The 25694-nt window shown below is 43.2% G+C and overlaps 3 protein-coding genes across 4 annotated transcripts; 2 read left to right on the top strand and 1 right to left on the bottom strand.

Annotated features, from left to right (window-relative positions):
• The first annotated feature begins 7 nt into the window (after window positions 1-7).
• LOC311103336 (MIF4G domain-containing protein B-like) lies at window positions 8-3427 on the top strand. 2 transcript variants are annotated; one of them, XM_084144894.1, is made up of 6 exons: window positions 8-92; window positions 958-1051; window positions 1348-1475; window positions 1915-2070; window positions 2379-2471; window positions 2735-3427. In XM_084144894.1, the coding sequence occupies exons 2-6, from the start codon at window positions 973-975 to the stop codon at window positions 2960-2962; spliced, it is 684 nt and encodes a 227-aa protein (XP_084001020.1). In that variant the 5' UTR covers window positions 8-92; window positions 958-972; the 3' UTR covers window positions 2963-3427. The 2 variants fall into 2 exon arrangements, with proteins under 2 accessions (XP_084001020.1, XP_084001021.1); XM_084144895.1 differs by having other exon boundaries at window positions 29-92; window positions 1366-1475.
• A 2342-nt stretch (window positions 3428-5769) lies between these two features.
• On the bottom strand, window positions 5770-8185 carry LOC311103335 (small ribosomal subunit protein uS7m-like). The gene is made up of 5 exons (XM_084144893.1): window positions 7907-8185; window positions 7189-7380; window positions 6997-7060; window positions 6731-6898; window positions 5770-6408 (listed from the first exon to the last, which is right to left on the bottom strand). The coding sequence occupies exons 1-5, from the start codon at window positions 7948-7950 to the stop codon at window positions 6187-6189; spliced, it is 690 nt and encodes a 229-aa protein (XP_084001019.1). The 5' UTR covers window positions 7951-8185; the 3' UTR covers window positions 5770-6186.
• Window positions 8166-25543, top strand: LOC311103334 (ADP-ribosylation factor-binding protein GGA3-like; the record flags this gene model as incomplete). Its single annotated transcript, XM_084144892.1, has 17 exons — window positions 8166-8232; window positions 8849-8933; window positions 9057-9132; window positions 9446-9544; window positions 9652-9775; window positions 18754-18857; window positions 19175-19255; window positions 19950-20087; window positions 21039-21120; window positions 21208-21324; window positions 21507-21776; window positions 22430-22512; window positions 22673-22830; window positions 23133-23413; window positions 23583-23752; window positions 24135-24245; window positions 24640-25543. The coding sequence occupies 17 exons, from the start codon at window positions 8166-8168 to the stop codon at window positions 24748-24750; spliced, it is 2157 nt and encodes a 718-aa protein (XP_084001018.1). The 3' UTR covers window positions 24751-25543.
• Between the last annotated feature and the right edge of the window lie 151 nt (window positions 25544-25694).

Genomic DNA, 25694 nt, shown 5'->3' on the forward strand with positions numbered 1-25694 from the left:
AGAAAGCACTCAGGAAGTGGGGAGCAAACAGCACAGCACAGTGGAGGGTGTGTGTACAATGTAATCACTGCTTCAAACTGAACTTTAGGAAAGTAAGTAACTCATGACTTAAGTTTATATTCAGAAACCTGAACGAAAGTAATTTGTGCTCTTGTAAACCTTGTAAATCAGACTCAGCAAGTCAGTTAACTTAGCTAGCCACCCAACCACAAAACGCTGTTTCCAACATATTCGCTAGGTAGCTAATATTATCTGTCTAACAAGTCGTTAACTAGTTAGCTATTTGTTTCGTTTCTAATTTTAGCAGCTAGTATAGTTAGCTCGCTAGCTACATTGTACGGACTTTTTGCATTAATTGCGTGCATGTTTAGTAGCAGCCAATTTAGCTAGCTCGATCCAATCTCTAATGATGAAATATTTATGCCTGTACCGGTATTTATTGCTGGGTTGGCATGTAGTGCAGTTTGATGCAACCGGAACGGCTGCTGCTAGTCTCGTGCACCAGTATTGCTGCTATGTCATATATCCTGGGAACGAGGATGGGCTGCTGCATAGGGTTTCGTTGGTCTGAAAATGCAACTCCTGACCCAGTAGAAGTCATGCACGTTCATTGTGACTTTTTACAATGGATGGGTGGGAAATACATCCTCTAACATACAAAATACCACCACAAATGGCAATTAACTATTGAGATTTGAAGATATGATAAATCTAACTAACTGTTTCTTCATTGCTTGAATGCAAACCAACATCTTTTTGGGGGGCAATATTAGAGGAGCTGCTTATGTTGGCTTAATCCCCCATATCCCCCTATGAAAGAGGCCTGGGGGGCAGCCAGATTGATGACAACACAGCTTTAGACAGCTTTGTGCTGAGACAAATAGTTCTGTCTAATGAATTTAGCTCGAAACGGTGTTTGAAAGCACAGTCTGTCAGTATCCACTGTCTGTATTTCAGTATCACTTGTAAAATATGGAAAACCCTAAAGAGGACTACAAGATTCAGTCTTTCGACTTGGAGACCCAGAAGCTGCTGAAAACGGCCCTGAAAGGTCAGTCTCTAATGTAGTGATTCTGTGAAGATATATATAATAGTCTGTGTGGAAAAATCAATGTGGTCAGATTGATAACATTTTGTTTTTACAATTGAGTACATAGTACAGTGTCATGTTCATTAGGGCAAACCGTAGCAATAGATTTAAAACATTTTGCAACAGAAAACAAAAATAAGCATTTCTTATTGGACAAGCTCAGATAGAACTGCCCCGTTTCAGAGCGTTTATGTTCAGTTTCGTGCCTATTGAACATGACCCAGTAGCAAGTGTAAGTGTGGCTGTCTTTGGATTAGCCATCTCTATGCCCTCAGAGCCCAGCACGGTGGACCTGGAGAAGGTGTCCAATGTCATTGTGGACCAGTCTCTGAAGGACCAGGTCTTCAGCAAAGAGGCAGGACGCATTTGCTACACTATCGTTCAGGTATGGTAATAATCACCTTAGCTACTGGCCTTTCTGGCTGATAATAATGGTGGTAACAACAGTAAGGTGAATTGTTGTCTTTGATTCTCTTGTTTGACTAGGGCTTCACACCTAGGCCTAGAACATGGTGTGAACTAAAGCTGGAGTTTGACTGTAAACAAGGTCGAATTAGCTCCTTTCTAGAAGCTCGGAGATCTAAGATCAGCTTACCGTCTCCAAATCCTAACCATTTGGCGGGTGGGCAGCTTAGGGGTGGGGGGGGGGGGGGGGGGATCAAGGGGGTTATCATTGTCAAGGGGCAACTCAATCCTACTCAACCCAATCCTACTATTTTGCTCCCCAGGATCAGTGCTTTAACTTCATAGTTGTATATATCCATAGACTGAAACCATACAGATGCTTATGGCTGTGTGACCTTGTTCTCTACCACCCCTTGCAGGCCGAGGCCAAGCACAACAACGGCAATGTGTTCCGGCGGAACCTGCTCAACCGACTGCAGCTGGAGTTTGTAGCCCGGGAGGAGACGCGGCTTCGCTCGCTGCAGGAGTGGGTCTGCTTCGTCACCTTCATCTGCAACGTCTTCGACTACCTCAAGGTACGAGCCAAAACATTCCAGAATCCCAATTCATATTCTGACTGGAGGTATCTAACAACCTATTCACACAACTGAGCTGAGCCAAGCTGTACTGGGCTGGCCTGGTTACGCATCCACCATAATTGCTGTAAAGAACATTGTGAAAGGACAATATCCAAAACCAGCGCAGTACGTTTCATCCCTATAGTGTGAATCAGGCATAATACTGTCCAGTTTTATTTGAGCTGTTTCGTCATGGATTGTATACGCATAGAAGCCTTTCTTATCAATGAAATGCTAATAGCGCCTTGGATTTTTCCCCTCCCCAGGTGAACAACATGCCTATGGTGGCTCTGGTGCATCCTGTGTTTGACTGCCTGTTAAGGCTGGCTCAGCCCGACTCACTGAACAATGAGGAAGAGGTGGGTCAAAGATAGCACAGCACCCAATTTAGTATTTCAACTGTGTACATATTTCAATTGTCTATCTCACTTCTTAAAGCGCAATATGTTGGTTACTTACCAAGCGTCAATTTCAGATTAAAGGGAGACCCAAAGAGAAAATGTCTGCACACACTTGACAAAATCTCCAGGCTTAAATGTTTGGCTTTATATACTGGCTAGATCTCTGAATGGGGGGTTCCCCTTTGTTTAATATTGGTGCTCCTTTCCTTCCCTTCCCCCAGGTAGACTGCCTGGTGCTGCAGCTGCACCGCATCGGGGACCAGCTGGAGAAGATGAACGGCCAAAAGATGGACGAGCTCTTCTACCTGCTGCGGGACGGCTTCCTACTGCAGGAGGGCCTGAGCTCCATGGCCCGTCTGCTGCTACTGGAGATCCTAGAGTTCAGAGCCGGGGGCTGGACGCTCAGCGACACGGCCCAGAAATACTACTACAGCGAAGTCAGCGACTAGACGGAGGCTAGGCCAGGCTACAGTAGGTGGGTGGGTGGTGTTCAGTAGGCACAAAATGGGATTGGACGAGCTGAGGTTGGAATCTTCCGTTTCATGTATACTGAATGTGACCCTGGGTGATAGTATTGGGAGAGGGGCTGCATAGTGGATGATTACAGAAAGGACACTTTTTTGCTGGGCTTTGCCATGGGGTAGCCACTAACCAGTATGGTTAGCAACAGGGATATTTCCACTATAGCCAGTTAGTCCGTTCGAAATGTGAAATTGTAAATGGTTGTAAAAAGGTTTTTGTTGGTGAGAGGTTTATATACAGAAGTGTATTTGAATTGGGTTGGTTTGAAGCAAGTTTGACTGAATTTCAGGATATTTTGTGGGTTTCGATTAGCAATTTTTACTCCAGTCAAATTATTTATTGTTTATCCCTTTGCTTTCTGACATTCCAATGTTATGAGACATTTCACTATTGTACAAAAGTAGTTCAGATACACATTCCAGTCACTTGGGCTTGACCATGAATTGAGTTCTTATAGATCTTCTGCCAGTCGTCCATGTCCATGTTTTTAAGGGTGATCTTTGTTACTTTTTTCTACAAAGAATCTTGAGAGGTGTGCAGAAAATGTGGAGAGCTTAGACAATCATTAGGCCCAAGTGAATGTATGGATCAAATGATGATCTCACAATCAATGCTTTACAAAAAGGCTGCTTTCACACAGACAGCCCAATTCTGATATTTTTTTTGTTTTACCACTAATTGGTCTTTTTACCAATCAGATTAGCTCTTTTGTCAATAATTGGGCAAAATATCAGAATTTGGCTGCCTGTGTAAATGCAGCCATAGGGTCCAAATCAATTGTACAATATACTTTCCAGTCAACTTTTGTTTTAAAAGCACCTATTGTTTGAGTGGTAGATTAAAATGACTGAAAAGCATTTTGGACTGATTTGAGGGATTTTTGACAAAATCAATCACACAAAAGATTAAGACAACGCATGTAACACTACAATGTGGGTCCACCCTGCTGCCAATGACTCTTAAGCCTCTTTGTTTCCACTAAGGTCAAAAAACACATGACGAGAGAGAGAGAGAGAATTTGTTATAATTGGGATTTGGGACCAAGAGATTTGTCAAAAGTAATTTGTAATATTTCCTTTCTGAAAATATCAATACATTTACTTTTTTAGGTGTGAATCCTAGTTTCTGAATTGTTATAATCACAAGGTTATCTGAAAAATTGTTTTGTAGAACATGTGGTGCCAATATGGACAGCAATATTGTCAAAGCTGGAAGTTATAGTCAGCTTTTGTTGATTCTAATAAGAACAAATAGTTTTGCTGATGTTTATGTATTCTGAAGTCTATTAGAGGTACCTCTTTAAAGGACATAGTCCACACTTTGGTGCTACAAAATGGATGCTGGCTTTTTTTTGCTTTCTGCTTGGGTAAACTGTACACCACAATGCAGACGTTTATGCAGTTTGGAAGCTGAGAATATTACTGCATTATAGCAACTTTATAAGTTCTCTCTTGCTGTTCACTACTCGTTGCTGTTAGATTTTCAAAACAGTAGTAAATCTGAAGATGACTCTATTATTTGAGTTTCTGAGATTCATTCCACCAGCACTAAGGTTTTACCAGGTTAACTTGATTGAAGAAGTCCACATCTAGTAGTTTGTGTAGTTCAGAATATGTATGTTCATAATGTTTACACTGTGTGCTGATCGAGTACTTTAATAGGCTCACAAAACCAAACAGTGTCTTGGAAAAACCACTGCACACAAACAGGATGAGTCGAGACAAGCAGCAGACTATTTCTAGGTCCTGTTCCAATATCTTTAACATTCATCTATCCTTCCTTCCTCATAGTAATCACTGATCTAACGTGATCCATTGCAGAGCTTTTTCCTACCCTAGTTATGTCAGATCAGTGATTACTGCAAGAAAGTAAGGGAGGCATGGAGGAATTGTTAAGTATTCAAACAGGACCATTGACTGAATGAAACTCTTTGAAGAGGGAAGAACCATGGAATTCGATTTTTTAAAAAATCTCAAAGATATGATCACACATTGTGTTTATTAGTAGGCTATTTTAGCAACCTCTGTTGGCCCTAGTGGACAGTTGTAGAATAGATTGAAATGTTTATTTGGTAATAGTAGTTGTGGAATCTGAAAAGTAACACTTGGGGGACTTGACAGCTTTTCTATTGTTTGAAATTTAGTTCACTAGATCAGTGTTTCTCAAACGTTTTCATTCAAAGGACTAACAAGCTGTGGTTCTCCTCAGTTTTGGAGTACAGCTAACATATTTTGGAGTACAGCTTAGATAAAATGAGGCTGCGAAACACTGCACTAAAATAAACTTGCTGTTGGTCACCCACTAGTTTGAGCATATTTGATAGGGCCATGATGTTGAAAGTAGATTATTTTAAAGTAAATGTGTATATGCTATAGGGCCTATTTATTGCTACATAAATACCAAGTATTCAAAGTAAAGTAATTCAGTAGAAACCTAAATTGGACAGGAAGTGCAGCACCCAGTTTGCCTACATGCCTTTTGTTTTACACCGAATTACCAAATAAGTTTGAGCATTTTGTACATTTATCTACTCTAGTAGATGTATAGAAAGTTAGAATTGACTGCGTTATGACAGAGTTCAGTGTATTATATTTTCCTATAAATATTTCCATTACTATAATTGGGTATCTGACGATCTGTTCAAATGTCAGAAGTACAAACGTTGGTTTACCTTTTTGCTACTGTGTACATTGACTGCAGATTTTAAAAAATCACATGTTCAAATAAAATTGACCTGGGTTTAACAAAGCTTTGTATTTATTTTAAGATTACACTGTTGAATGCACCTATATTCTAAATACAGTATGTGATCATGTCATTTGTAATGTTTTCACAATCATTCTTTATTGAACCATAATACATTTTTTGTAAAAGAAGCCACATTTACAGTAATTGTATTCATGGTCAGTATACTTGGATACACACCATTCCAAATATTTCACAATGGAGTCCAAGAGCTTTATATTTAAAATGCCTGTCATTGCCCTACATTGAAGACAATCTCCCATGATGTGTTGCACAAATGTCCATTATGTTTTTTTTTCCAACAAGGAAATCCAATCCATTGTCCCTTCGGTCAAACCTGAGGTGAATTCCTTCCAGTCCAGAAGGTCCCATTTTGAATGCTGCTCCCAGGCTTCAAAGTCGACAACTACCACCAGCGATAGTGGGCGTAGGCTCTGTTGGATTCGGCCATCTTGTGCAGTTCGTGTTTCCGTTTGACCACGTTGCCCTCCTTGGAGAAGGCAGCCAGCAGTTCCTGTGATAGTTTTTCGTACATCAGCGTGCGTCTGTGCTTGTTATCCCGGCACTCTGTGATCATCCACTTCATGGCCAGGAAGCGCCGCCTGTTGTCTGTCAGAGGGATGGGCACCTGCAGAGTGGACAGGGACAATACAGGACGTCATTACACACTGAATGCATTACTGTATGAGACTAAAGATATTCATTACATTTTATGTCATGTCTGTATAGTGGAGAATAAAGAGTTGATGTATACTTTTCTACTAAATATATCACCCCAAGGTTGTGCTCATTAGGCACCAAAGAGAAGGAAAGAGACAAACAGGGAGGGACTACCTGAATGCTTGTTTTCGTTACGTTGCAGAACGTTTTACTACGATGCGAAATGTTTTGCTACGTTGTGTACTAATGAATAAGACCCTGGTGACTGTAGAACTGGTGAGAGCACTGACCTGATAGAACTTGCCCCCTTTCTGAATGCTAGCCAGGCCAATGACAGGTTTGCAGTTCTCCAGAGCCTGGTGGAAGATGGCGTATGGATTACACTCGATCTCTGCCTTCTTTCCCTCGGGGGCTTTGTGGTACTCCTCCACCTGTTTTCTCTTCATGTCCTCCAATGTCTGGGAAGAGATAAGGACGGGCATTAGTGTATATTTACATTACTTGGCAAACTATATCAATCATTCCATCAAACAGTCCCATAGAATCCCACTTCTACCTGTGTGATGATACCTTTGGCTATAATCTTGTCACCATCTTTCATCATCATGTTGACAAACTTGCTGTGAAGAGAAAGAATAGTGATGAACTGTAATTCACACTGCGTAAACATACAACCACATGACCTAGTTACATGTATTTCAGTGTGTGTGTGTGTATGCTTATGCATTAGTGTGTTGGGGTTAGGTACCTCAACACAGGGTCGTTGAAAACAGAGCTGGTGACAGAGCTGGTGGCTGCCTTTATGGGCCTGACAGATTTCAGCTCCCTCTCCTCTTTCTGCTCAGCTGTGAGCTCAGTCTCTGGGATGTGGTACACCTCTTTCCGAGGCTCGGGCTCCAGGTAGTAAGGGTTGTACCTGCTCCATCTCACCAGGAATACCCTAGAGAAGCATGAGCAACAGAAGGTTATGACACTTCATGTTTAATGGTCAAATACAATGCAATGGTTATAGTATATCATGGAAAATATCTTTACATGATCATTTAACCATCTAATGTTGCTTGCAGAAACATAAGGGGTAACTAGTGTTTCTTAGCTCTGGTCCTGTCACCTCGCGCCCTGGATCTGAGCTAGAAGGTTTCTGTGCTTGCTTTGCTTGTTAAATCTATATGAACAGATCGTGGCCAGCCACACTCACACGGATTCACAAACATGTTCTTACAGCACTGGCGATTTTGTATTTTGCTACAATGAATACACTCGGTGGCATGTCTCTAAATAAAAAAACGAACAAAGTAGAATTTAAACGTCACTGACTGTAGGTAACTGAATTAACGTTAGCTAGCTAGTTATATAATCACGTCTGCATGGGTGCAAGACAGCTTGTGCAATATCACAGTGTTAAGATACACATCCACTACATTTCATCGATGTTTGCAATCGTTAATCAGCAAAATTATAATTACCTTGGTGTCCAAGGTTTTAGTAAACCTGTGATGGAGGCAGCCATCTTGGAAAATGTGGTGCCTCGAAGACCCCTGGGTAAGCTCTCTGTAGATGCCACAAAGCAAAACAAATGTTTATGATTTATTTTCCAAAATAAATCATTATTCAGCTAAGTGTTCGAATTTCTAAATTTTACACCAAGCAATAAATTCATATTTTTCTAGGTTTTATTGACAACGCAGACTGCGTGATTCTCGCGCATAGTTGCACACATTGGTGATGTCATCACGCGATGTTTCCAATGCTATGGCGTACCAGGAAGGGGAGACGCTAGAATCCTGGCTCAGTGAGTGAATTAACCTATGTATCCAATCAGTTAATTTACATTATTAGCTTATTGCATTGCATTGAATTAATGGAGTGAATGAATGAAGAGTGCGATCTGTTGAACTGTCTGCAATCCTCCAGGGCTACTGCCTTCGAGGCATCCCGGTTCTAGGATCTGTGTTAGCATCCTCGTTCTAAGCAGCCGTTTCAGGAAAGCTGGGCACTGAATCTGGATCAGTTGTGGGAGGCGAACATTCAAGCATAAACCCAGGGGATGTGGCCGCTGAACCTCAGCTGAGCTCCCTTTTGATTTCGAGAGTTAAGACAGCTGAATTGATGATTATGATTTTAGTATCAAGCGCCTATCTTGTGTTGGTTGACAGGTATAATTGATAGCCTTTCGAGGAACTGGGGGCTAACGTAACAGTGATGGCTACACTGCATGTATACACGTTGTGGCCTTGATGCTAGTAGCCAGTGCAATGTGGAGGATGACAGAGGATGGATGACACAATCGAATTCTTGACTATCAGTGTCAGGTTGCTCACATGTGTTGTCCTTTCAATAGGTCTGTCTGCTCTCAACTGTAAAGGCATGTGTTAAACACATTGTCTTCTTATTTGATCTCAGTATAGATAAAGCCACCCATCCAACAAACAGACAGGAGGATTGGGAGTACATCATCGGTTTCTGTGACCAGATCAATAAGGAATTGGAAGGGTATGTTACTTCCTGATTCACCTAATACCATTGTGTAAATTCAGTATGTATTAGCTATCTTTGACCCATTGTTATAGTATGTGTATAGGAAATGTGTCAATGTAACCCAATCTCTTTGTGCAGTCCCCAGATAGCTGTCAGGTTGCTGGCTCACAAAATCCAATCGCCGCAAGAATGGGAGGCGCTTCAGGCTTTAACAGTGAGTATTGTTTGTTTGTACTATTTCATTTTGTCCAATATTATGTTCTAGCCCTGAGGCATAGCTGTATGTACTCATATGGTGTATACAGTCTTGTCTCAGGGCTATATAGGCCACAGGAGGTTGGTGGCACCTTAATTGGGGAGGACAGGCTCATGGTAATGGCTGGAGCGGAATCAGTGGAATGGTATCAAACACATGGTTTCTTTGTGTTTGATGCCATTCCATTAAGTTTGTTCCAGACATTATTATGAGCCATCCTCCCCTCAGCAGCCTCCACTGACAAAATTTACACATTTACACAAATGTACAGGTATTAGAGGCATGTATGAAGAACTGCGGGAGAAGGTTTCATAATGAAATCGGGAAATATCGGTTTCTGAACGAGCTGATCAAAGTTGTTTCTCCCAAGGTGAGTGGACTTGGTATCCTGAATGCGTTATTCTATTCTTCTTCTATTTTCCCTGTGTGCTGTGTGTGAATACATCACTGACAAAGATCTGGTACACTTCTATCTAGTACATGGGAGACAGAGTGCCAGAGAAGGTGAAGACTAAGATAATTGAGATGCTGTACAGCTGGACAGTAGCTTTCCCCAACGAGGCCAAAATCAACGAAGCATACCAGACACTAAGGAGACAGGGTAAGACTTGGTTTCCACTAGTTACCACAGCCACTATGGCTGGGAATTGTCAGGGACCTCACGATACGATATTATCACGATACTTGGGTGCCGATACGATATGCATTGTGATTCTCACGATTCTATATATATTACGATTCGATACTGTGATTTTATTGCGATTCGATGTTCCAAACATATTGCTCACCATATGTCTGCTGCAGAGGGAAAAGAGAGAGTCATGAGAAAACAAGTTTTGATCAGTCATTGCAAATAAAATAGCTGAAAACAAATTGGTTCCTAATTTAAAAAGAAGATTGAGAACAAGCTATGAAGGAAAAATACTGGAGTTTTGGTTTTAGATACAGCAAACTAGCGCAAAAATAATATTGCGATATTGTCAATACGATACGATATATTGTCAAATTATATCCTGATATGTAACTGTATCGATTTCCCCCCCATCACTATATAATATAATAATAATAATAATAATTAGCCACAAAGTCAAAATTGGCTATATCGTAAAAATTAATGAAAATTTAAATGTGCTTTTTGGTCTTAATTTAAAGTTAGGGTTAGGTATAAGGTTAGCAGTGTGGATAAGTTTAGGTTTAAAATCACATTTTAAGAAAATAAATTGTAGAAATGGGTGGGGCTTATGACTTTGTGGCTGTGGTAACTAGTGATAACCGAAAGACCTTTGTCCTCCAATCAGGAAATATCCTCTGCTATTTCTTTGTGTGTGATTGAGCTCAGGCTCAATACCATTTAAATTCAGGAAGTTAAAGGATATCCTTCCTCAATTTTCCTCATTGCTTTGAAATGGAACACTGTTTCCTATCAGGAAATAATAATAACTAGGTGGGTGCTTATATTTGTCCTGTTGGAAATGTGTTTTGCATATCCCAACTCCCGGAGAGTGTGTTCACAGCCAGGGTCTGCCATTATCAATGGCGACCCTTGAGCAATTAGGCTTAAGTGCCTTGCTCAAGGGCACATGTTATGTGAATTATTTAACAAACTATTTTAGTGTCTCTGTGCGTCTCCCAAAAGGTTGTAAGTCTCATGGGATTTAAGTAACGGCCAGAGTCCCGGTCTGCATAGTCAGAGATATTTATTCATTGAGAATTCTGCCATCACAATTTCAGAGTCCATCTTTTATACTCATACGTCATACAAAAAAAAATCCCTTCCCTCTGTAGGCGGGCTGTAGTTTTCCACTCTAAAACTGCTCTACTGACCTTCAGTTCACACACACACACATATACACACATGCATACACACATACATACACACACACACACACACATATCCTACTCCCTGCTTTACTCAGTTATTGCCGTTCTCACAATATTCTGCACCATGTTTTCATAACAGTTTCTCCCCTCCCTAAATTGGGAGGCCTCTTTATCTTAGTTTCTCAGTTGTCTTTGTTGTCTGGCCTAACTCTTACTCACATTGCTAAATAGTGGCTCAATGCCATAGCCTTTACTGGTCCTACACTCACACATTTCTAACACATTATACACAGTTTCAGGGTGTAATAATTAGTCATTAATAATTAATCTATCAATTCCACCCTTTGACTAAATATTACACACATACAAAATATATGTTGTTATAGAAATGAATCACACTCATTGAAGTATATAAGTTGGTTTGCATATAACAACATTACAGGTTCATCAGTGTTACCCCATGATTAAAAGCGTAACGTTACTTTTTAGCAATGGTAACTAGTACATCATACTTAAAACAAGACTTTAATACACAAAAGATCATTACAATAACTTTTAAACTAGAGATTTATAGTTCTAGGAAAACATCCAGTCTCAAACTATCTGGATCGTCGTCGTCCTCCACCAAGCCTGGTAGGTCATATCCTTAATTCCTTAGGTCGGAGTCCGGGATTGGGCTGTATCTCACCATCTGTTGGGAAACCGCCTTGCTCACCAACCCTCAGACACAGGGAATAAGACAACATCCACAAAGAACAAGTATACCCATAGAAGCTATAACTTCACCCAGAATAGTTACAACAATAGTTTTCCATTTACCAAATATGTTATCAAACCAACCGTTTAGGGAGCTATCAATATCAGAGTTCTCAGCCAGTTCGTTCGCCAGCGTGGTGAGTCCCTGAAGCGCTTTGGTCACGGACCCGTCCGGTGCTGTATTGTTGGGGATGAAAGTACAGCACATAGATCCAAACAGAACACAAACTCCGCCCCGCTCAGCCAAAAGCATATCTAAAGCTATTCTATTCTGCCATGCCATTAAGCTAGTTGCCGCTGTCTGCTCAGCCAATCCCTTTATTGCATCACGAGTGTGGTTTATAAATCTTTGCTGGTTATAGTAAATATAATTTATCCAATCTACGTTTTTATTAATTGTTGACCACCAGAAAAGACTTGATTCAAACCCAGCTGCGATCTGATTCCTAGCTTTGAATTCTTCTGGAACCCCTCGAGGTACTCCTATCCCATCAATATATATCCTTTCATCAAAGGATCCCGGGAGGAGGTCCCGCTTTCTACGTGACAACTCACCAGTCTCTGACACGTTTCATTGTTTGATGAGAGTGAAGGGCATTACCAGCTGAGCTAGCGCACAGGTTCCTGTCCAATTAGTATGTAGGTGAGGCCACAGTCTGTCATCACCACACAACCACCAGATGTCAGCACGGGCCTGGTTTTGGTTTCTAAAATCCTCTGGCTGCAACAAAGAGGAGAGATTAGTCATGGTCTCTTTAGTTGTGACATTCTCTGTGTGGGAGCAGGAGCTAAGATGCCCTACCCTGTATCCTATTTTATCAGTCCTAGAGAAACAATAGTAAGACTTCCCTGAGACTTCAAACGGAGGTAACCTAGGTCGGGGTGACTTTGTTATCGGGGGATACAGATAGTGCAAGTTACTACAAGACTCCTTCACCACATTCCCTCATCCGTAGCCTTTACCTGTTTTAGCGTAATTCGGACTTTCAGACAGTACCTACCCTTATATGGGTCGCACTGCCATTTCTGGTAATTCCCTACTTTCACAATACTCCACCTGTCCTTAAACTGTGTATGGAGATTGACATATCCCCCTCGCTCGGTATGAGCAACTACATGGTCCCAGGATGTACATGGTGACATACATATATATCTCCCATCCTTTATGATACTACCAGCCAGTAGTCCCCAACTTCCCAACTGGTCCGCAAAGACCTCAAAGGTGATGTCCTTCCCTACAGTCCCTAGTACTTCCCCTTTCCCTACATCTAGCTGTCTCCTATGCCTTCGTAGACTGTGCTCAGGTATTATTTTATCAACTTGTGTTAGGTTAACTACTACTTCTGGCGGATCAGGAGGGTTTGAGTGTGTTAGGAATATGGCCCCCACAATCAGACAGCTACCTACCGTCAGGAGACCTGTGAATCCCCACCCTCGCCCTGAGAACATGTCAGATGCCAGAGGCCAACCCATTGCTTTACCTTCTATCGAACTCACACAGGGATGATCAGACAGGGTAAGGGAATCTTCGTTAAGGAGCCAACCCCCGAGCCCTAGTGGTGATCGGATCTTTCTCCTAACTCTGTGTTTGTTCGTCAGGTGTAGCTGGTTTTACCTTTTTACAGTGTGTGACATGCACCCAGATGGATCTCTCAGCTATTCTGCTGGCAAAGGCAGTACTTGGTAGGGCCCTTCCCGCCAGGCCTGCTTCAGTCTCCTGGTTAGATAGAGTGGGTCACCTTCTCCTTTAATTCACCTGTGGGGGCACAAAACCTCTGACATACAGGTGTGGTTAATAAACGACCTTCTCACGTGTTCTGCTAGGGTGCTCTCTAGTTCTATGTCTGCCTGTCTGGTCCTGCCAACTGTGGCATTCTGTAAGGTCTTCCAAACACTTTCTCAAAGGGGGATAACCCATCTTTATCTGGGGTTACTCTAAATTTCTTCCCTTCACTCCGTGATAACTCTATAAAATCAATTTCCAATTGCTGGAAAGGGTACTTAGCCGGAGGATACTCACCCTGAGGTGCCCTTTGTCTGCCCTGGTGATTATTTTGAGCACAGATAACACATCTTTTTTTTAAATAATTAGTAATCCCATGTGCAACAAAGTGTTGTCTAATCTGTTCTACCATCCATCCCTCCTTTTGACACATGTCACTGCCCATGTGTCAATATTATCACCTACCTAACAATCACTTAGGTAATATTGGTAATTTATCATCCAATTGCCATCCCTTATTTTTATTTATTGGTAAAATAAACTATCTTAAAGTCCTCCTCTCATGCCTTTAGAATTTACCAGTGTGGATGATTAATTAACACCAGAAAGTTAAAACAGAGTTCAGAGGCAATTGAAATTCCATCCCATAGTATACCAAACATTACCATTATTCTAAATATTTAATAAATGTTACTTATCCCAAGTGTTCATTAATCCTCATGACATTCATTCTCATAAGAAATCATATATACCCCAAACTCAGCCAAAACCTAAAAAACTCCATAAAATTCACTGTGTGCTCCTCTAAGACCTATCACCCTTGACCTGCTGAAAACCCCCCAAAATTGAAACAACAAGGCTTTATAAACATCATACTAGGTGTGTTGTTTTTTATGAAAACCCCAATTAAAAAACAACAACCAAACAGCCAGGTCATGAGGACTCCTGATTTCTCTCTTCCCCTTCTGCCTACAGTTTCTTAACTGGTGCCCTTTCCTTGCACAGTAACTACACGGTTCCTCACATTCTCTAGCAAAATGTCCCGTTTTGTCACAATTGTAACACTTCCACTCACTCCTGTCTCCACTATTACCATTTCCTTCTTGTCTGTCTTTGCTACCGTAACCTCTCTTCTCTCCTAGGTATTGACTAATAGTCTCACTGTCTCTAATTCAACACAAAACCCCATCATCCAATGTTCTCCCAGCAGAACTGAAAAAACAACAAAACAGACTGTGATTTCCAGGACACTGCACCTTTGTTTCTGGCCTCACTATCTCCCCGGGAATTGGCCCTCCCTCAAGGTCCCTCCCAATCTGCTCTTGGTAAACTGCAAACCTTTTATTGCTTCTGGTTTCATAGGGTATTGCTTCTGATATGGCCTATGATTAGATTTGGGTATCACCTGTACTGGAATTACCCCTTTTATTAATCCTACGTCTGCTGGACCCCGGGACCACAAATGCTCTGGAACTTCTTTTAAGTCTGACTCCTGTTGTTCTGTCAACAGGTATTCCTCTCCTCAGCATCTGCTATTCTCATCTAAATGTACTATCTGTGGATGGGCTGTGTTGATCGCCACTCACAATATTGACCCAATCAGTGATCCTCTTACCCTTGGATACCCACTGGCCCATGTCTTTCCAGTCCTCTGCTGGCTCCTTTGCTAGGGACACATGTGGGCTCCATATTTCCCTGAACAGTCTCTGACTTTGGGGCCCTATTTCCACCTCCACTACTGCGTGGGTGTTGTCATAGTGAAACCATTTCAAGGCTATAGTCCTTTCTGTGGTTATAAATAATGCTTTCTCATAGATTGCATCTGGACCTGGGTGTTTGTTATACCAGAGAGTACAGTGTAGGTCATCGGGGGACATTTTAGTGGGGCCTGGTACTACATCATCAGCAAGTTCCATCAAGGTTTGGGGAATATCAGTTATTCCCCCCCTAAACAAATCTTGCCTATCCCAATAACATGGCTCCCCTTCCCCACAGACCACCATATTGTCTCTGACTATGTGTACTTTCATTCCCCTCTCAGCGGAAATGACAGCCACATTCAATTTAGTCATTACATCACGTCCTAGTAAATTTACCCGACACAGCTTAGATATCAGGATGGGTATGGTTGCCTCTCATCCTGATTGGTCATGTTTTAGGGTTATTGGGGCTGATAACCTTTCAATAAATTGATGACCAGAGGCAGATCGCACTATGATTTTCTCCCCATCAATCCTGACTCCATCTGGCTTGTCTGTTGCACAGGTTGCTGTCCTGCAGGCTCCCGTATCACAAAGGAATGTAATTTTCATACCCATTACTGTCAATGTCAAATAAGGTTTCTGTTCCTGTTGAAGTGCTAAGTCAATAGTAGCCAATTCAAACACCTCACAATTTGGATCAAAGGGTTCCTTAGTCTTCCCCCCACTAGAGTCTACTATTTCTCCCTCAAGGACTAGTCACGCCTTATCTTTCTCTTCCTCACGCTCAAAGCTGGGGGATGGACTTCTCTCTCTCTCTTCTCTCTTTTCTCTCTTTTCTCTCCTGTCTGACTTTCTCTGCCCTTGTCCTGTACTCCTCTACCTCTGGCTCTTCCTCACCTTCATCTTCCCTTCCTCCTCCAGCCCCTTCTTCCTCATAGGGAGGTGGGGCCGGTGTGGGGGCAACATTATTCCCCTGCACTCTCCTTCTCCTCCCTACGTATTCATCATCTAGATTTTCTCTCCATGCCTGGTCTGCCAAGTTTGGATATAACCTTTCTGCCCTCTGCTCTGGGGGAGGCACGGAGACCTCAACCTTCACTTCTCTTTCCCTCTCACTCACTTCTCTTTTCTTCCTGCCTTATCTCCTCTCTCTCCTAAGTTTCTAGTTCTACCCGCCATCTCTCCCAGAGTGGCAATTAGTTACTCTGCATCTTCCTCTTCTTTCTTGGCTCTGTCCTGTCTGTTATTCTGCTCATGATGAATTGCATGTCTCTCTGAGGCTATTACACAATTCAGTTATTTTCCCAACATACTCTCCGTAATCGGCCCATGGCAAAAGTGTCCTCTGGGCATCCCCTGAAACCCACTGCCCTCTAACGGCAGCCCAAACCTTACTATTCCTGTTTTGGGGTGGGTCATTCCTTCTACCGCTCTGGCCACGTCCTCTGTGTTCATGGCCTGTCTGCTAAATGGCATATTATTATTATTACTGTATACATCTAAGGTTGCTGGGGCCCCTTTCATTCCCCGCCAATAGATTAGGTAAGGCTATCAGTGGGTACTGGCCCCCTCCTACTCTCTCTCTCTCTCACTGCTTATTTCTCATTTATACACCTTATGTATCTGTTTAAGCATGGATTCGAGTTTATCTGCGTCTAGACGTCTCTCAAAGCCATACCTCTCCCTACACCTGGTTACATAATGGAGATTTCTTCTATCCCTGGATTCCATTTTAATTACATCAAGCATTTCTCGTCCCCAGTAAATTCTGGGACCTCTTGTGAGGATTTGCCCCCCCATGGTTGGTACTGTTAAAAATCCCTTAGCCACCTCTTCTATATAACAAGTCAATTTAACAAGTAATTCAAAATAGCTTCACACAACAACACCTTGAATCACCCCTTCCTGTATATGTAATCTTGACTAGTCCCCCATAATTATCTCATACTTTTACAGAGGGATTGATCCCCACAATGTAATCTTGATAATTCCTGACAGTCTCATACAACAGGAATGGGTTCTCCCTCCTCTATACAACCACCTGGAATTATTCATGTGACTTTTGAGCAAACATTAGGTCTCACACGTATACAACCTTACATGATTATTGGTGTTGTATCGGTAACCTGGAGTTTATAAGGCTCCAGAACGGATAGAGTTACAGCAAAATCTACAGTTGTTTGTGACTTTTGACTTAACTAATATTCTATTTCTCACACATGCTATTTTAATTCCTTCTGGTGTACTTTTTGTATTTGTTTAACCCAGATTATTTGTTGACTGCTCAATAATCTCTTACACGTTACATCCCATAGGTGTACTTTTAATAGTTCCTTCTATTTCAACACCGGGTAGTTTCTTTTGGTAATGGCCTATTACCGTGAATCATTACGGACCCACCACCAGGTTGACTAGTCCCCCAGAATTATCTCCTACTCTACGGAGGAGTCTATCCTCACAATGTAATCTTGATAATTCCTGACAGTCAACCCCACATTTCACTTAAAATGGCTACGCATTGATCAATTTGCTACTTTTCAATATTTTAGCAAGTCCTCCAATCAATTTCACCAAGTTAATGAATAAAGACTACTGACCTTATCCTTGCAGCCGAGATTCAATGTAGGTTTGGATTCCGTCACCGTCTCTGTCATTAATCAGGTGTCCTCTGGCCTGTTTTAACCCTTAATGTCAAAGGGCAGGACTTTCTATTTACGAATGTATCATTCGCCCGTCGACGGTTTTCAGAGTTACCTGGAATGACAGAAACAGGGTCAAGCTGTTATGTGAATTATTTAACAAACTATTTTAGTGTCTCTGTGCGTCTCCCAAAAGGTTGTAAGTCTCATGGGATTTAAGTAACGGCCAGAGTCCCGGTCTGCATAGTCAGAGATATTTATTCATTGAGAATTCTGCCATCACAATTTCAGAGTCCATCTTTTATACTCATACGTCATACAAAAAGAAATCCCTTCCCTCTGTAGGCGGGCTGTAGTTTTCCACTCTAAAACTGCTCTACTGACCTTCAGTTCACACACACACACACATATACACACATGCATACACACATACATACACACACACACACACACATATCCTACTCCCTGCTTTACTCAGTTATTGCCGTTCTCACAATATTCTGCACCATGTTTTCATAACAGTTTCTCCCCTCCCTAAATTGGGAGGCCTCTTTATCTTAGTTTCTCAGTTGTCTTTGTTGTCTGGCCTAACTCTTACTCACATTGCTAAATAGTGGCTCAATGCCATAGCCTTTACTGGTCCTACACTCACACATTTCTAACACATTATACACAGTTTCAGGGTGTAATAATTAGTCATTAATAATTAATCTATCAGCACATCAACCAATTTTTCGGTTGCTGGCCCAACGCTCTAACCGCTAGGCTCCCTGCTTAATACCATTTCAATTCAGGAAGTAAACTGATATTCTTCATCAATTTTCCTCATTGCTTTGAAATGGAACTCTGTTTGTGATGAATAGTCCCATAGAGTTATTTTAGGTTATTCTTTAAATCTTATCTGTGAACTAAATCACACACACCTTCCCCTCTTCAGGTCTTGTAACTACGGACCCTGAGCTCCCAGTGGACAAGACTCTGATTCCTTCACCCCCCACACGTCCCAAGAACCCTGTGTTTGACAATGAGGACATGGGCAAGGTGAGACACTGGCTCCAGACTGAGTGTATCCACAGTACTGGTCTTTAACCCTGGTCCTGGACCCTGGTCCTAGAGAACTATGTGTGGTGTGCAGACTTTTGTTTCAGCCCAGCACTAACACACCTACTTAGAGCAAAACACTGAAACCTTGATTTGCTGAAACGGGGGTTATCGTGCTGGGCTGGAACAAAAGCCTGCATTCCTTCTAGCTCTCTAGGACCAGCATTGCTGACCACTGATGTACAGATAGGGTCAAACAAGCAGATGTCAATGTCACGATGGATATTTGACAGGGACATGCCTTTATGTGTGTTTAGCTGCTAGCAGAGCTTCTGAGGAGCAAAAACCCAGAGGACCTGCAGGAAGCCAACAGGCTCATCAAGAACATGGTGAAGGAGGTGAGAGACAACGACATGCCCTTTAAGTGTTTATAAAGGCTGTTGTAAGGAGCCGTAAGCTGTTATGAATGCTCATACTCAGCCTGTGACACACCATCTGTGTGTTCATAGTCATAATGGGTTCATAAGACTGTTTTAACTAGCTTTTAGCGGTAATAAATGCTTATAGAAAGGCTTTTATAAACTGGGTGGTTCGAGCCCTGAATGCTTATTGATATATAAGATCGTATACCACGGGTATGACAAAACATTTATTTTTACTGTTCTAATTATGTTTGTAACCAGTTTATAATTGCAATAAGGCATCTCGGGGGTTTGTGGTATATGGCCAATATACCACGGCTAAGGGCTGTGTCCAGGCACTCCGCGTTGCGTCATGCTTAAGAACAGCCCTTAGCTGTGGTATATTGGCCATATACCACACCTCCTCAGGCCTTATTGCTTTAATAATTTACCATGGTATAATAAATACACTATAGAAAACATTACACACAGATGGTTCTTAGAAAATGTTATCATAGCCGATCATGCATCCATGTTAGAAGTTCTCTATCACACTTGTATCGTTCTGTTTTCCCAGGACGGCTGAATGCATTTACAGTATAACTGTTACGCATGCATATAAGGCTGTTATAGAAATTTATAACAATGTTATAACAAGTCTTGAACATCTTATTAACCCTTATTCTCTCAGGACGATGTCAGGGTTCAGAAGGTGACCAAACGCATCCACACCCTGGAGGAGGTGGGCATCAATGTCAAGCTGCTGAGTGAGATGCTGTCCCACTACGACAAGGACAGGTCCTCCCAGTCAGACAGAGAGATCATCAAGGTGTGTGTTCCATTCAGACTCCACACACATCACACTTAGCCCTAGTTCAAATATCGCTCTATTGCCGCACCGAACAAAATAATATGTAACTTTCTCTTTGGAAGAGCGGGGATAGAGTGCCGTCTGAAACCATAGTGCGCCTCGTCTGACCTTCGACAATAGTTTGTCAGTCTCTGCTGCTCTTGTGGCGCAGTGATTGTGAAGCATGCCTCTGTTTCATGCAGTGTGCCAGAGCAGTTCTTCCACTGTCGGGAGAAATGGTCATGAATATGAATATATGTTAATTGCATGCAAATAAAGGTTGCTTGGCTACCACACCCACAATGGAAGCACAATCATGGCTGATTCGCAGGTGGAGGACTTCTGATAGGTGGCTGTTATGCCTGAATTCAACCCAAAAGCTACGAGGAAGTCTGCAGTGTTGAGAGAGCGGTTGTATGAAAGCAATCGGTACGTCAAGCAGGCTCTCAGCCGTGCCAGCCCACTTTTCATTTCTATTCAGTTCTACTTGCCAAAAGTTCAGCATCTGAACTGTGCGTTACTTAGATACTTATCATCTTTTCTCCCTGTGAAGCAATAAGACCCCTATATATCACCTCAGGCTATAGCCAGTCCTTAACAGTTTTACAGCCAGTCCCAATTTGTTCCCTACCACTTCCCCTGGGCCCTAACCTTTCGATGCTTGCAGATCTGAAGGGTCTGGATAGGTATAAGCAGTTTAGTGGTGGAGCTTCCATCATATTGCTTACTCCTTACATATCTGCAAACACCAAAGTGTTATGTCCAAGAGGAAGTGGTAGGGCCAAGGGGAAGGGGTAGGGAGCGAATTAGGAATGGCTGCTAGAATGATATGAGTGTGGTAGACTTTGATGTTATGTGAAATTAATTAGAATTGTAAACTATGTCAGTGGCTGATTGAAGCATGTCGTCGTACATTTCCTTTAATAACAGGAACTATACGACCGCTGCGACAAGTTGAGACGCGCTGCTTTCAAAATGGCCACCGAGACTGAAGATAACGACACAAGTTTAGGTGAGGAAATAGTTATTTTAATGTTTTTCTACCTCTTACATTTTTATTTGTTGTTCCATCTCTTAACCTCTGACCTTTGCCCTCCAGGTGACATCCTGCAGGCCAGCGATGACCTCTCACGGGTCATCAACTCCTACAAGAAGATTGTCAAGGGACAGACGGTGAATGGAGACAGCGAGGATCCTAGATCTGCAGCTGGTGAAGGTGAGTGATGGCATGCAGTGTATACACACACTCTCAGCTCTTTTCATAGCACTTTCAGAGCAAACTGTTTCCTTTCTGCCATTTTGTATCTCTCTCTTTCTACCTCATTTGATTTCAATTCCTCTCTCTGCTTCCTTCTACCTCTCTCCACCTCTCCCTCTTTCACTCTCTCTATTCTACAGAGACCACAGGGAACAGTGACAACACAGAGACCTTGATTGACCTGGCTGGCATTGACATTCCAAACTCCACCCCTCCTCCGCCTGCCCCTCTCCCATTGGTCTCCGATCCCACTTCAGCTAATCACCTGGGGTTCCCAATCCCTGTCTTGCCTCCTCCTCCAAAAAGGTTGGCCGGGTCACATGCCAGTCAGAACAACAGCCCCAGCCTCCCAGCCACCGACAAGGCCCTCAATGCTCTCTCTCTCCTTGACGATGAGCTGCTATCCTTAGGTACCTCACTGACCTTGCATTTTATGGAAGTTATGTGTAAACGTATTCTTATTAAATGTAGGCCATATTTCCTATTTGATTTTTATTCAAAATATATTCATGAGGACTGTGTTCACCAATGTTCAGACAATACCCCATGGTACTTAATTTCATTATGCCAGCAGCATACCACCCTGCATCCCACTGCTGGCTTGCCTCTGAAGCTCAGCAGATTAGGTCCTGGTAGGTCCTTGGATGGGAGACCAGATGCTGCTGGAAATGGTGTTGGAGGGCCATTAGGGGGCACTCTTCCCTCTGGTCTAAGGGGATCCCAATGCCCAGGGCAGTGAAGGGGACATTGCCCTGCATAGGGTGCCATCTATCGGATGGGATGTTAAACGGGTGTCCTGACTCTCTGTGGTCACTAAAGATCCCATGGCACTTATCGTAAGAGTATAGGCGTTAACCCCAGTGTCCTGGCAAAATGCCCAATCTAGCCCTCATACCATCATGGCCACCTAATCATCCCCAGCTTCCAATTGGCTCATTCATCCCCTCTCCTCCCCCCTGTAACTATTCTCCAGATCGTTGCTGTAAAAGATATGTTCTCAGTCAATTTACCTGGTAAAATAAGGGTCAATAATAATAATAATTTCCCTTCTGTCTTTTTTCAGGCCTGAACAATCCAGTTCCTTCTCTGAGCAGCCAATCAAAACCAAAGCTGGATGAAATAGCCAATCCGTGGACCTCCTTACAGGTAGTTCTTCTTGATGATGACCACAATGGTCAGAGCATTGAAAAGCATTACTTTTTTTCTCCGGTCATTTTCTGTGTCTCTACCAGTGAGGTATTTTGCACAACTCTTGTGATACATTGGGTAGATTTGTAAGTGTCTCTTCCCCTCTATCCATCTCCAGGCTCCTGATCCTGGCCTGGACTTGTTTGGCGCTATAGCGGGACCAGGCCCAGTATTTCCCCCAGTCCAGCCAGCGCCAGCCCCCGCCACGGCCCCCGCCACCCACAGCCTCCAGGACCTCCAAGACCTGGCCATGCTGGACTTTGGAGAGCCAAAGAGGTGCTCAATTAACCTTACTCCCTTTACTTCGCTGGTAATATTGTAGATCAATTCAAGGTATTATATTACCCACATTGAATTAGATCAGGTGCTTCAGTGCATGGCTGAAGTGAAGCAACATTTCTGAGGTAATCCGAAGGCTCAGGGTTGTCATTAATAGTGCATCCCATCATTACATTACTAGATACTACTACTCAACATTATCCTGAATATGGTACAAATCAACATGCTCTTGATTGCACACTTGCTTGTTTGATTTAGTTATGTTTCCACAGAGAGCTCATGTTTTCTGTCGTTTCCAGTTTGCGCGTTGGCGGTCGATTCGGGATGGCACCCTCCTTGGGGGCCATCATCCCCCCGGTCCCCCTCTCCTCGACCTCCCTCCTCCCAGGCCCCATGCCCGGCTCCCCAGCGGTGTCCCACACCAAAGCCCAGACGCTGAACTCTGCACCGGGCAGCCCCCTGTTCAGCTCCCTCTCCCCCTTCCACCACTCCTCCTTCCAGGGGGGCAGTCCAGCCAGGGGACTAGGACCGGAGGCCTCCCTGGGCAACGTGCACGTCCCCCTGGAGGCCATCAGACCCAGTGAGTCCTGGAGATAGGGGAGGGAGGTAGAAAGGGGAACAGGGAATGCCTCTTATATCCTCCTGTGAAATTGAACGTTGTTCGTCTTTTTTAACCATTTGATGTCCACAGTACACTGTCTGGATAACATTGATATAGCCTCTCATTGCCTCTGTCCTGTCCCCTCCAGGTAAAGTGCTCCCTGTAACGGCCTATGATAAGGACGGGGTGCGTGTGCTGTTGAACTTTGCCTCAGACTGTCCCCCTTGCAGACCAGACGTACTGGTGTTAGTGGTGTCCATGCTGAACAATGCACCACTGCCCGTTCAGAACGTGGTCCTACAGGCCGCCGTGCCCAAGGTAACACACAGGCGCAATACACACATGGTCCACGCACACGCTTTGTGTACACTTGCTGTGTCTAGACGCCATAGGAGTCTACAGCCATGTCTCAGGGCAATGTGTACACATGCACTCATATAATACTTACAGGTCTGCCCACTCCTGTAAACTTACTCACTCAAACATTGTATCATTTCATCCAAACAAAAGGTGATGGGTCCGCACTCAAAAATATGTTGCATAAAGCTTACTTCATTTTTAAATTAGATGTTTTATTATTTTCACTGAATCAGGGATAGCGTACACAGACGTTTCGGCTTTGCAGCCATCTTCAGTGTGAAATTTCATCCACAAACCCACTTTCACACACTCCTTAACCCCTCCTCTCCTTGCCCTCCAGTCCATGAAGGTGAAGCTGCAGCCTCCGTCAGGAACAGAGTTGGCTCCCTTTAACCCCATCCTTCCCCCGGCCTCCGTCACACAGGTCATGCTGCTGGCCAATCCCCTGAAGGTAAGAGCAGGGCCAGGAGTATTTCCTGGTAAGGTCACATGGTCAGGGAAAAGTCATATGACCTACCTAGGGCCCAGGTCACGTGGTTAGGGAGCAGCCCACTTCTTTAATACACAGGCCAGAGTCATTGTAGGACAAGGGCTCGATCTCAATTCATCTTTCCATGGTTCCTTGCATCCTATCTCATCTTTTCAACTGTATTGGAGGTTCATGGTTCCTCCTCTCTGACTCTTCTCCAATGTGTTTTGGGGAGACGAGGAGAGAGGATGTGAGGAATCAAGGAAAGATTAATTGAGATAGAGCCTAGGTCTTTTTGGACCTGATGGGCTTCCTTACACTTTATAGTCTTTGTGAAACCCCTTGCTGACCCTCTTCAAACATTTGCCTCTTGCAGGAGAAGGTGCGTCTGCGCTACAAGCTGGCGTTCACTCTCGGAAACAGGCAGTGCTCAGAGGTGGGCGAAGTGGACCAGTTCCCCCAGCCAGACAGATGGGGTCACCTATAGCCACCCCCATACACCACAGAGCCGAGCCGGGACGGTCCAAACCAACACTCCATGATTGGGGTGTTAACCACACATACCCCAGAGAGAGAGTGAGAGAGAGAGAGGAGGAGCCAAGGAGAGGATAGGGTGGGAGAAATGTGCTGCAATGTTACAGTACCAACATAGTGCTACCTACCAGCCAACCATTCCGTTTATTTTAGATTGTTTTGATGTTTTCTTTGTAATTGCCCAGTTGCTATTGAGGCACCTGTAACTTTGTAAGCGTAATATAGCATACATGGCATACAGTTTAAGCCAGTTTTGCAATAGCTTGCAGAGCTTAACAGAGTTTGTATTGCATATTATTCCAGGACTTCATCTCAACTAAAGGGACACAAGAGCAAAGAGACATGTAGCTTAGTGGGCGGCAGGTAGCTTAGTGGGTAAGAGCGTTGTGCCAGTAACCGAAAGGTCGCTGGTTCTAATCCCCGAGCCGACTAGGTGAAAAATCTGTCGATGTGCCCTTAAGCAAGGCACTTAACCCTAATTGCTCCTGTAAGTCGCTCTGGATAAGAGCGTCTGCTAAAAATGTAATGTTGTGGTCCTCTGTAGCTCAATTGGTAGAGCATGGCGCTTGTAACGCCAGGGTAGTGGGTTCGATCCCCGGGACCAACCATACGTAAAAATGTATGCACACATGACTGTAAGTCGCTTTGGATAAAAGCGTCTGCTAAATGGCATATTATTATTATTATTACATATGCTTTTTCCATGTTTAAGAAATTGATACAAAGATGCACCAAATGGAGGTTACAAATCTCTCTCTTGATTTGTTATTGTGTTCATTAACTGAGAACAACTACAAGGTGTTTTAGCAGACCAGCCAGTTGTCCCTGTATACAGCACATTTCCTAACAAACGTAGTCCCGCCCTGCAGCTACTGGATACAGCACATAGACTAGCTG

The sequence above is a fragment of the Coregonus lavaretus genome (genome assembly GCF_964263955.1).
Source record: "Coregonus lavaretus genome assembly, chromosome: 28".
Lineage (NCBI taxonomy): Eukaryota > Metazoa > Chordata > Actinopteri > Salmoniformes > Salmonidae > Coregonus > Coregonus lavaretus.

Excerpts from the sequence above, each read along its gene's own strand:
- LOC311103336 (XM_084144894.1), top strand. The coding sequence starts at position 973 with ATGGAAAACCCTAAAGAGGACTACAAGATTCAGTCTTTCGACTTGGAG. Across the intron at positions 1,052-1,347 it reads GCTGAAAACGGCCCTGAAAG|CCATCTCTATGCCCTCAGAG; the intron begins GTCAGTCTCTAA and ends TCTTTGGATTAG. Across the intron at positions 2,071-2,378 it reads ACGTCTTCGACTACCTCAAG|GTGAACAACATGCCTATGGT; the intron begins GTACGAGCCAAA and ends TCCCCTCCCCAG.
- LOC311103335 (XM_084144893.1), bottom strand. The coding sequence starts at position 7,950 with ATGGCTGCCTCCATCACAGGTTTACTAAAACCTTGGACACCAAG. Across the intron at positions 7,061-7,188 it reads TTCAACGACCCTGTGTTGAG|CAAGTTTGTCAACATGATGA; the intron begins GTACCTAACCCC and ends TTCTCTTCACAG. Across the intron at positions 6,409-6,730 it reads AAGGGGGCAAGTTCTATCAG|GTGCCCATCCCTCTGACAGA; the intron begins GTCAGTGCTCTC and ends TCCACTCTGCAG.